General features: G+C 48.8%; 1 protein-coding gene across 4 annotated transcripts in view; it reads left to right on the top strand.

The window, feature by feature from the left end:
- The first annotated feature begins 3,327 nt into the window (after window positions 1–3,327).
- LOC111162169 (general transcription factor IIIC subunit 1) overlaps window positions 3,328–12,205 on the top strand; it is a 69,707-nt gene continuing 60,829 nt past the window's right edge. For all 4 annotated transcript variants that reach the window (XM_022526371.1, XM_022526370.1, XM_022526369.1 and 1 more), the window contains exons 1-4: window positions 3,328–3,548; window positions 6,981–7,190; window positions 10,591–10,767; window positions 11,335–11,478. In XM_022526371.1, coding sequence (XP_022382079.1) covers window positions 3,328–3,548; window positions 6,981–7,190; window positions 10,591–10,767; window positions 11,335–11,478 — 752 coding nt within the window. The remainder of the gene's footprint in view (window positions 3,549–6,980; window positions 7,191–10,590; window positions 10,768–11,334; window positions 11,479–12,205) is intronic.

Below are 12,205 nucleotides of genomic sequence, written 5' to 3'. Positions count from 1 at the left end.
GTGTAAATCTAAGTCTTAAAAATTGTAATGGAAAAGGGATCCTTTGAATGCTAAATCTGATCTTAGGGCAAATGCTTTCTTAAAGAGAACAAGTTTTTCCTTTTAGTAACCAATCTGTAAATTAACAGGTTCCTTAATCGGGCCATGATAACGCTTTAGGAGTGAGCGAGATGTGAGAGAGCAACTGGGTGGAACTTCTTGAAAATGTTCTATAGCAATGTTTCTCAAACTGTTTTCCCCAGACCCTGGGAGGAAGAGGGGTTCACAAGGACAAAACCATTTTCATCACAATTCTAAAACATCCTCACTGTGTTGCTATCTGCACTGATGATGGGACAGTGGCAGTAGGTAAAACTGTTACAGGGCAGCAGCACCAAACTGACCTAGTAATCGTTGTATTCTTTACTGCCATGTATTCACGATAAATCAACAACAACCAAAAAATCACTGTCACCTAAGAATATTCTTATGAAATTGTAAAAGTTAGTTTTACTTAATTTCTTCTCATGAGTCCACAGCTTTTCAATATTCTGTGTGACACAATGGCAAATACACACCAAGCACTTCCGTTACAAGCCAAAATACAATGGTTGATCCCAGAAAACACTCATGTGTGCTTGTTTGAGTTACCAGCTGAACTAGCCACATATGTATAGAATGCCATTTTTACTTGAATACAACTAACAAACTATAATTATTCAGACCTGGGTGTCTCACAGACATTTTCTCAAATAGGGAAAAAAAAAAAAAAAAGAATGAAAGAAAGTGAGTCAGTCCCTTCAAGGAAACAACTGACAGTGTCTATTGCCCAAATGAAACTTGTTTCTACTACCTTGAGTTTAGCAGCTTAAACTTTTTGCTAAAAAATGAGCCAGGTGGTGATATTAACAAATATGACTTTCTTGATATTGTATAATGACATTCCACTTGATATTACATAATAGAATTTGAAATGTCAACGTTTGGAAGATTTGCAGAACTCAGTAAACCAACATTTTCCAAATGACCAATGCCTAATGTAATAAAATCGTACATGGGTAAAATATCTGAACAAAGGGCGAGATAAACCAATGGATTTTAAATATAACAGAGAACAAAAAGTTCACCAATATGGTCTCAGACAGCTCATTGTACATACCCTTCAAGAAACTACCATGTGCTAAGTTTTGGTGTAGCATCAAAAAAGAATGTCTACAGTTATTTGAAAAGGCAATTAAAATCTGTGTGAGGCCAGACTTTCTTCATATACACTAGCCAAAAGACACAACAGTTTGGTTGCTGAAACAGAAATGAGAGTCTAGCTATTTTCTGTCAAGCCGGACATTGAAGAGATTTGAGACAATGTAAAATAATGCTACTCTTCCTACTAATGGGGGGGCATAGCTATCTTTCATTAAAATTATTACTTATATTTAGAAGTAATGGGCTTACTGTTATTTTTTAAGATTTATTTTACTGAGAGAGAGAAAGCACACTGAGTGTGGGGAGGGGCAGACAGAAGGAATCTTAAGCAGATTCCCTGCTGAGTGTGGAGCCCATCTCGGGGCTCCATTTCACAACCCATGAGATCATGACCTGAGCCAAAACCAAGATCTGGATGCTTAACCAACTAAGCCACCCCGGCGCCCCAAGTTTACTGTTATTTTTAAGTAGTTGATAACTGAATGTTTTAAGATGTTCTCAGCTTTACTTCCTGATACGGTAAATATCGTAGATATAATATACATAAACCTCTTTCGAGGTTAAGAGCATAAAGGTGTCCTGCAGTTAAAAATATTTGAGAACTGTTGTTCTGTAGCAATGTTAACATTGATCTTTCCACCAGGCAAACTGCAAATGACGTTTTATAGTACCTCTAAAGTACAAAGGGCAAAGACGTCTTTTAAGGATATATCAGAGTGTTCAATCAAAATAAATTTTTCCCCAAACTGCATTAAGTGGATACAAGGAACAAATTCCTGAATGTAAGGGATAGTAGTGAAATGAGAACAATGATCTGGATTCTAGCAGAGATCCTAACAGTCTGTCTAGATATTAGTCTTCCTATCTTCAAAATGAGATCAGAACAGCCTATTTTTAGATTGTTTTCAGTGGTCAATTCCATGATTCTAATCAGGAACTCTAAATAGTGGCCCACAGGCCGGCATCTGGCCATCTGGCCTTCAGGCTGATAGGCTGTCATGGTATTTAGAGAAGTGCCCTAGGAAAATAATTGGTTGGAACTGAGTGAGAAGCTTTCCTTTCAAAAGGGGAATTGATTTTCAGTCACAGCCCAATCCAGCCCACCAGACTTGCCCCTGCAGATATCTCCATTTGCAATGTCAGGAATGAAGGGCCTCCAAAATCCGTTCCAAATCTCAAACCTCTATAATTTAACTCCAGAGACAGAGTGTCTGGGTTTCTTACTCACTCTGCCACTTGCTGGCTCTTTGATTTGGGGCAAGTTAACTTAATTCCTTTGAGCCTCAGTTTCTTCATTTGCAAAACAGGATAACACCCCTGACCTCAAAGGGCAGGAATGAAGCTTAACGAGGTGTTGCTCCACAGCGCTTACAGAGTTCCTGGCACTGAACAGTATTAATTATCAACATCAAAGCTCAGAAAAAGAGCATGCCCTCGACCTCGTCCACCCACCTTACCAACTCCGTTTTCCCAGGACCTGACGACCGCACTCTCCAAGATGACGCTTATCCCCATACCAACTCCCAGATTTCACAGTCCCACATCCGAGGGAGACACACAAGACCCCTCTTCAGACTTCTGCCTCTGCTTTCCACTCTAAACCTCTTCTGAGCCCCCGACCTGTACCGGGTTTCTACAACAACACAACTCTGCACAGTGGCCAAACCACTGACCACTCCCCCCAGCGTCTTCTTCCCATCCCTGACCACTAGGGCTCCCTTTCCCTCTGACCAGAGACCACCCTAGGTCAGGCAGTGGTGGCCCAGGGCTCTCTTGCCTAGGATTCTGTCCGAGGGAGCTGAGGGAGAGATAGGAGAATAACTGCCCGACCACCTGGAGGGGCCCACGGACACTCACCGTCCATCCCTTGAGGCGGCGGTTCCGGGTGCTCGAACCGGAAGCGGCCCCTACACTGTTTGCAGTTCCCCTGGTTACTGCGGGGTTCCGGACCAATGGCGGTGGAGCCCCGAGGACTGAGCCCGCCCCCAAAGGGCGCAACGTCACGTCGGCGCTCTTGGAACTCCTCCTCCGATCCGTAGGTCCAACCCGCCTACCCGGGCTGTCGATCGTTCTGCGCAGGCGCGCTGGAGGGCCTTTAGAATCCTGGTGCGCAGGCGCTCGGGGAGCTGCAAAACAGAAGTAGCAATGGACGCGCTGGAGTCGTTGTTGGACGAGGTGGCCCTGGAGGGGCTTGATGGCCTGTGTCTGCCCGCGCTATGGAGCCGTCTGGAGACGCGAGTGCCTCCCTTTCCGCTGCCTTTGGAGCCCTACACGCAGGAGTTCCTTTGGCGGGCCCTTGCCACCCACCCGGGCATCAGCTTCTATGAAGAGCCTCGGGAGCGACCCGACCTCCAGCTCCAGGACCGGTCAGCGGCCTGGCCCTGAGGCGGGCGGGCGGGCGGCGCAGAGCCCGGCATCAGAGGGCGCTGGGAGGGGCCCAGGTTCTGACGGGAGGGGGCGGGAGAAAGGAGTGGCGCCGAGGGGCTGGGGCGGGGGGGGGGGGCGGAGAACCGCGAGTCTGATGGGGGCGCGGCAGTAAGGCTGGCTGGGGGTCTCTCGGGCCTGGCAGAGCCCGGGCCTCTGATGGAGTTGGGGGTCATTTAGTGATGTCCCATTCGGTTTGTGTAGGTGTTTGGGTGGTGGTGAGCAGGACTGGGGCGGGGGGGTATTCTTCAAGCTTCGAAGAGCGCTCCTTTTTCATGGTGGGAAGGAAGTCAGTTTAGATCAAGTCTGGAGACTCTGAGTTTAGCCACCCTTTCTGGGGCATTCTCAGTTCTGGACTAGAGAACCTAAGGCAACTAGAGATAGGCATAACGGCAAGGTTAGCAACAATAATAATATAACAACAACAGCGGCTAGCATTTATTGAGTGCTTATTATTGGCCTGTTATTATACTGTAAGATCCTGTTTTGGGAGGTTAAGGAGATGGAACTCACTTGGTCCTCAGCAGTGGACGCTGTCATTGTCCCCATTTTGCAGAAGAGGAAACTGAGTCATAGATTGAGGAACCTGTCCAACGTTCCTGAGATTTTAAGTGACCAGAGTGTTGATTTAAACCCACACAGTCTGTCTCTATAGAGTCTGTGCCGTTAAGCCAAATTGTGAGGAGAGGTTCCCAGAAGTAATACTGAAAACAAGACTTCAAGATTGGATTTAGATGGCCAGTTGGCAGAGTATTCTGGAGAGAGAACAGCAAACGTGGAAAGCCTAAAGGAGGAGAAATAAGTGTGGTTGAGGTGCAGGACTGGAGATGGGGAATGGGGAATAATAGTAGTTGGCACTTACATGTATGCATATTGTGAGCTAGGACTTGCTAAGATCCTGACATATAGCAAGTTAATTTTTTTTAAAGATTTTATTTATTTATTTGACAGACAGAGATCACAAGTAGGCAGAGAGGCAGGCAGAAAGAGAGAGAGGAGGAAGCAGGCTCCCCGCCGAGCAGAGAGCCTGACACGGGGCTCGATCCCAGAACCCCGAGACCGCGACCGCGACCCGAGCTGAAGGCGGAGGCTTTAAGCCACTGAGCCACCCAGGCGCTCCTATCAAGTTAATTTTTACAATAATTTTAGAAGGTGGGTATAATCATTCCCTTTTTCCCCGGAGAGAAAAGTCAGGCCCAGAGATGATAAGAGACTTTGTTCAAGGTATCAGCTAGCAAGAGCAGAAACCAGAATTTGAATCCGAAGTTTGGCCTACAGAATCTTCTCTGCACTTAGAGATTGGACTGGAGAGGTAATCAGTGGTCTTTAATCCGCTTAAAGAGTTTATCCTTTATCAAAAGAACCATTGGAAGCCCCGCCTCCCCCCACCCCAAAGAAGGGTCAGACTGAGGGCAGAGTGTGAAGTTGACAGATTTTAGTAATCCAGTCACAACCAGTCATGGTTTGATGGGGTTTGTAGGTTGGGGTTCAGAGCCAACAGGCTGAGAAAGAATTCTGCAGAAGTCTTCGGTGCTACAAGACTTTAATTAAAGCATGGGAACAGGACCGGTGGGGCAGAAAGAGCAGCAACGGTCGTTGTGTGTTGGGGGGAGACCAATTTATATACTTTCAAGTTGGGGGACGTGAAGACAAAGGGAGGTTTCCAAACAGACTCTCCTATGTTAAAGAAAACTCACAGGACCCTAGAGGCCTGGCTATTTTCAAGCTAAGGCTGGTTTTTCCCTGTAGCAAAGCATCAACTTGAAAAGAGTTGGGAGCTTCCTGGAGGAACTTTACTCTTCCTGCCTTAAGTAACAATGGGCTGCAGGTTATAAGGAAATTTAATTTCATCTACATTTCCTTCTTGCCTTTGTTCTCCCCATCAGTTTTGCTTACTATGGGGCAGGTGAGAATACGTAAGAGAAGCAAATGGCATCAAGACCTAGGAAGCAGAAGAATCAAGAGGATTTGGTGACTGGATGTGGGGTATAGGAGAGGGGGGAATCAGGGATGATGGCTTCTGATTCCTGATGTTCAGCCTCCTGAGTGAATATTGATGCCCGTCCCTGTTAGTAGGGAACACAGAAGAGCAGCAAGGTTGTTGAGTCTCAGGGAAGGTGGGCTAGGTGCTGAATGTACTTTGAGTCACGTGGAATTCAAGGTTCCTTTGGGTGATCCGTGGAGATTCTGTGCAGTAAACATGTTGCTTCCTTGGGTAAAAGCAGGCCAGAGGGAGGGATAGAGCTGGACGTGGGCAGTCATCCCATATGGTTGGCTATTAAAGCCATGAGCCAGGATCATCCTTGGAAGAGAATATGGTGTGATGGGAGGCCTAAGACATGGCCCTCAGGTGCACCTACGTTGAAAGGCTGGATGGAGAACTAGGAACCGTCAAAGAAGCCTAGGAAGGTGCGGCTAGAGAGGTGGAGGACAGCAGTCCACAGCCGCCTCTTGGCAGATGGTGGAAGATGTGATTTGGGAATGGGGGATAAAGCCGGGTAGAGATCACAGAGAAGGCGAGGAAGGAAAGGGCTGGGAAGTGTAAGTGGGATTTAGCCTCAACTAGACTAGCTCGGGCTGTGAGCAGGGTTTGTAAGGAAAGCCTAACAAACTTGGCTGACTGCATAAGGGAAGAAACGCAAGTCAGAGTTGTCCCCGTGACATTGATACGACATATTTGGGAGAAAGTGGAAAGGAGGGACTTCATTGGAGGCAGAGAGAGGCAGTCATAACTTTGATTTGGATCTCCTTGAATTCAAGGTGTTTGGTAGACAACTGGAGACGCAGGATCAGTGTTTGGAGGAAAAGACAGGACTGAGGATTCAGAGGTGAAAGTTGTTAACATGCAGGCATTGGATTTGGAGGGAAACGGAAAGGCCATGACTTGGGCCAGTAAGATGGTTCTGGTTCTAGCATTCAGCTTCTGGGGTGGATTTGGGAGACCCTGGAAAGGTCTGTGTTCTTTGGGATAGAAAGGCAGGAATGCTGCTCTAATCTGCATTTGCAAGGCTAGAGGACCGAGTGAGCTTTCGGCTCTCTGATCTCTGCAGGAGGTCGTCAGAAGAACGCGCCAGGGGCGCCTGGGTGGCTCCAGTCAGTTAAGCATCCGGCTCTTGGTTTCTGATTTCGGCTCAGGTCATGATCTCAGGGTCGTGAGATTCAGCCCTGCTTTGGGCTCCCAGCGTGAAGTCTGCCTGGGATTCTTTACTTCTTTCTCTCCCTCCTGGAGTGCTCCCTTTCTAAAAATAAATAAAATCTTTAATTAGAAAGAAAGAAAGGAAGGAAAGAAGAGAAGAGAAGAGAAGAATGAGGAGCCAAGTATGTATTTTTCCGAAGCTGAGTTGTCCTTTGGTATTTGTGCTTTCCCCTTTTAGGTATGAAGAGATTGACTTGGAAACCGGAATTTTGGAGTCCCGGAGGGATCCAGTCGCTCTGGAGGATGTCTACCCCATTCATATGATCTTGGAGAATAAGGATGGCATCCAGGGCTCTTGCCGGTACTTCAAGGAGAGGAAGAACATAACCAATGACATCAGGACCAAGACTTTACAGCCCCGTTGTATGATGGTGGAAGCTTTTGGCAGGTAACCTGTCTGCAGCTTCAGAGCCTCACGAACCACCCCCCTCCTGCCTTGAAGCCAAGCGGGGACAGTCAGAGTGTGGAGACCGGTCTGTGTGTCAGCCCTGCGCCAAGCAAGCTCCCCATCCTGCACCCCACTCTTGGGGGTGCTAATTTGACTCGGGGGCCTGCTTTCTCTTTCCCTTGTGTCCCCAGGCCTGGCGCAGTGGGGCAGAGCAGCCGGCTTTCATTTGCATCAGTGCCTTGCCTTCTCCTGTCCAGGCTAGGGGTCCCGTTTCCCCTGAGTGGCTAATGCAAGTTGTCACCTTCTGGAGCCAGTCCCCACTCCCACCTCCCTTCCCACTTCACAGAGCAGGGAAAAGCTGCCAGTGGGAACTCTGCCGACTTCCAGCTTCTTCTGCTTGCAACTTTTCCACATCTCTTTCTCCTCTCCGCATTCCCTTGCTTTCCCTGCTGGGGCTCTCAACTCAGCTGTAATGACTCGCCCATCTTGCAATAGGACCTTCTGCTTGACCTCGGATCTCCTGGGGCTGTAGAGCACTCCTGCTGCTCGCAGCTGTGCTTCCTGGAAGAAATAGCTCTTTCTCCTTCAATCCTCTGCCCACTGATGTCTGCCTTTATTTCTTCACCAAAATCTTACCCTCTAAGTTTCCTACTAACAGCCTGGGGATGCTGTTTGGCCCCAAGTTCCTGACCCTTCCACCCCAGGTCAGGGAGTTTTAAAGCTTTTGCCCCGTGGCTTCCTGCTTTGTTTTTCTGTTCTGGTCCATCCTCACCAGCTCTCTCCTGGACTCCCCGACTTCTGTCTACCCCTTAAATGTTGGGCTGCTCCCAAGGGCTCTTTCTCTTCCCCAGATGTCTCCCAAGTGCCACATGTAGAGTTCAGTAATGCCTTCCTCAGTGTGCCCAGAAGTTAGAGCATCACAACTCCTTCACCCCAAACCTGCCTTCTCTTCCCTTCTTTGCCTCTTTTGTGACTTCCTCTGCTCCAGGGTATTCCCTTGTGCCTGCTGTACGAGCCGCAGACCTGGGACTCCAGGGCCCCTTCTCTCCGGACTTACTCTGCATTCAGCTGGCCACCAAGTCCTATGGACTTGGCCTTCTCAGACTCTCTTTGTCCTCAGGATAATGCAAGAGTCTCCTGCCTCCCTTCTTGCTGTCTCCCTCTCTCTCTCTCTTTTTTTATGATTTGTTTATTTATTTTAGAATAAATAAAGGAGCCTCCCTGCTAAGCCCAGGGCCGGATGCGGGGCTAGATCCCATGACCCTGAGATCATGACCTGAGCCGGGATCAAGAGTCAGATGCTCAGCTAGACGCCCCTGTCTCTCCTCTCTGGAACTTTCCACACCATATCGCACATTTTTTTTCTCTAAGATAGAATTGTGATGAACAGTGCCTTGGTTACTTGGGAGGTGTTTCCGACTGGGTCCATATGCCCTGTATACGTGCTTTGTTTAGCCAGCACGGTGTTATTTTTGGTTTTAATTTTAATTCATTGCTGATATTTAAAATCTGGATTTCTAGCTCCTCTTAAAAAAAAAAAAAATCATAGGATCTAGCTGCCCTGGGACTGATTTTCACTTGGTGATACAGGCCAGAGCCATGAGTCATATCCCACCTAGTGCTCCACACTCTGCAGCTCCCTGCCTGCTGACCTTAGCCCATCGGCCCTATGCCCCCACCAGCTTTCCCACTGTAGCCCTTCAGCCAGCCTGAGTCTTCCTTGTGCCGTGGCCCAAATGTGTACAGCTCATTTCTGTCTCGGCTATCGCGTGTGCTGTTCCTTCTGCTTAGAATGTTCTGCCTCAGATCTTCCCATATCTCTCCCCTCCTCTTCAGTCAGTCTTCAACTCGGCTCCTCAGAAAGCATCCCTGTTGCCCAGGCACCGTTATGTTACTCTTCACTGTACCAAAAATGATTTTTTATTTATTTACTTACTTATTGAATATATTTATTTTTTTTTGAGACTGAGAGCAAGAGAGTGTGAGCAAAAGGCAGGGAGGGGCAAAGGGAGAGGGAAGGAATCTTGAGCAGGTGTGCTTGCCCAGCGTGGTGCCCTGCGCGGAGCTCGGTCTCACGACCCTGAGATCACAACCTGACCCAAAATCAAGAGTCAGGCGTTTAACCGACTTGAGCCACCCAGGCGCCCCCAGTACCAAACGCGGTCTGAAGTGTTGATTCATGCCACCCCTTCCTCACCAGAACGTAAACTCTTGAGGAGGGAAACCCTGTCTTGTTTATGGCCGTATCTCTTGGACCTAGAATATGCCTGGCACCACCTCAGCTCCTAAAAATGTCCATTGACTGATGGGTGATCCTGATGGGTGTGGGGTTACAGCCACTGACCTGTGACCTCCCCGCAATGGCACTGCAGGGCCCTTCAGGATGTGGACTCCCACTGACCCCTTGAGCTCACCTGCTTTCTCGCTTGGGAGCCCAGCCCCCACTTTCCAGCCAGGCCACGCCACTTGCCTCCCAGGAAGGCCTGCTCCTTCATGCCTCCGGAAACTTGGAGGTTCTGCTTTCTTGTCCTTCACCCACCCCGCTGACTGCGAATCCTAGGATCCCTTCCCATGAGAGCGTCCCCTGGTTACCATGCACGCTTTCTGTTCATGCACGCGGGCTGGATTGGGGGCTCCTCGCGTAATGGCATTTCATAGGTTTGGCCACCAGAGTTGCTCTCTGCCAGCTCTTGGGCCCTAGGGTAATCGCTCACTCTCCTGACTTTCTCCTTCCGCGGACTGTGAGCTCTTTGACGGGAGATACCGCTTTTATTTATCTTGGTATCTCTGGTACTTTGCATTGTGCTTAGTCAGTACTTGACATCCTGTCTGAGGGCCACACTCAGCACTTCCGGCCTTGCAGGAGTCACTGAGTCAGCTAACTGGAATGTTGGGATTTTAATGTCCAGTGCAGTAAACCTGAGTGCATTTGAAAAGCAGCAGGCCTGTTCCCCTGGTCTCAAACTTGCTTTTCCCGGCTGACCTCTGCCAGTTTAACTTTGTAAGCCTGTTTGAGATGAGAGAGCATAGATTCTAAGTCTGTGACCGAGGGAGAGGAGCAGCCAGGCAGAGGAAGCAGTTTGTTTGGGACCAGCAGGGCCAAGGGGGGTAAGAGGCAGAGCTGTGGAGGGTGCATAGGACATTCCAGGCCGTGGTGAGGAGCTGGGGGTTCGGTCTGAGTGTCTTCGCAAGACCGTGGAGGGCTCCACGCGAGATAACAGGATTGGTTCTGTTCAGCCCAAACACCATGCAGTTTGGAGACAGAAACCTCGCCTGGGGCATTGTGAACTTCTAAGAAGCAACACAAAATGGCGATTCTCTAAGGTTCTGTTTTTTCACATTTTGATTCTCTTCAAGTCACTTCAAGTTATTTCTTCCGTGCGGTTGTTCTCGTTTGCAGGTGGGGAAAGAGACTGATCATCGTTGCCTCCCAGGACATGCGTTACAGGGCCTTGATAGGCTTGGAGGGTGACCCGGACCTGAAACTCCCCGACTTCTCTTACTGCATTTTGGAGCGATTAGGCCGGTCCCGGTGGCAAGGGGAGCTCCAGCGAGACCTCCATACCACTGCTTTCAAGTGAGGGCATGATTCGTTTCTCTCCTGAAATGCTAGGACTCCCCGATGATTGTGCCCTGCCCCCAGCGCAGGCCTATTGACTTCCCTTCCCCGTTCCTCTCCAACCGGCCACTGGGGCAGTCTGCAGCCCGTGATGATTGGGCGTCGGCGCTTTGTTTTTTGAAGAGACCCTGGGGCGACTGTATAGTGTCCAAACCAGACATCTTGAGAGTGGAAGGTGCAGCTTCAGGGGGAGGCCAGAGCAGTGAGCATAAATTGGGACCATCGGGCCAACCAGAATGTAGAGTGACCTTACTCATTGGCTACTGCAGGACTGGAGACATGTCCCATTCCTTTCCCTTTCCCCAGGCTTCTATCCCCATCTCCCATCCACCTCCGCTGGGGGTCTGGAGTGCACTGAGGCTGAGGCATGCCTGTTCTTTTGAGGCCATTGTCCCCTGTCCCTTGGAGTGGCTGGACAGGAAGTGTGTGTCTCTAGCACTTAACGTTCACATGAGAGGCCCTCTACTGTTGGGTGAAAGCCGCCAGCAAAGCAAAATGACACAGCCATGCTCTTCTCTCCTCCAGGGTTGATGCTGGGAAGCTCCACTATCACCGGAAAATTCTGAACAAAAACGGGCTCATCACGATGCAGTCCCATGTGATCCGATTACCCACTGGAGCCCAGCAGCACTCCATTCTCCTCCTTCTGAACCGGTTTCACGTGGACAGGTACGGCGTGCAGACACCAAAACACTTTGTTCTGGTGAAATTTCAGCCGTGTGGATTAGACCTCTACACATCATAGAGAGAATCACATAACGACTACAGCTTTTTTTTTTTTTTTTTTTAAGATTTTATTTATGTGATAGAGAGATCACAAGTAGGCAGAGAGGCAGGCAGAGAGACAGAGGGAAGCAGGCTCCCTGCTAAGCAGAGAGCCTGATGCGGAGCTCGATCCCAGGACCCTGAGATCATGATCTGAGCCAAAGGCAGAGGCTTAACCCACTGAGCCACCCAGGTGCCCCATGACTACAGCTTTTTAAGAAAAATATTTATGGTCTATTTCTGATTATGAAAATAAGTCATGCTGCTTTAGAAAATTTGGAGATTATACAGAAAAGGAGGAGGAAAAAATCCTATAAACCCATAGGCCGGCAGTAGGAACTGTTAACATGTTGGGGAAATTTTGGGAAGAGTGTAAAAGGAACAACAAATAAATTAGATTCGTTACAGTGACAGAATTGAGAGTGAATTCTTTCCAGTTTAAAATTGGCATGTTTTTCCAACAGCAGCTCTAGAGGGCGTGATGGGGAGGTTTCCGCTAAGTGAGTGCTGTGGGAGATGTTGCTGTTCAGCTTTGTGTCCTCGTCCGGGCGGGATAGCAAGATGGTGAGGGGTGTACACTCTCTTCTGAGCATCAGAGTGGGAGTGAGTCTCTGACTCTTTGCTCCTCCCT

The sequence above is a fragment of the Enhydra lutris genome, unplaced genomic scaffold, assembly GCF_002288905.1.
Source record: "Enhydra lutris kenyoni isolate GAN:26980312 unplaced genomic scaffold, ASM228890v2 scaffoldscaffold90, whole genome shotgun sequence".
Classification (NCBI taxonomy): domain Eukaryota; kingdom Metazoa; phylum Chordata; class Mammalia; order Carnivora; family Mustelidae; genus Enhydra; species Enhydra lutris.
This window is presented reverse-complemented; position numbering and strand designations above follow the sequence as displayed.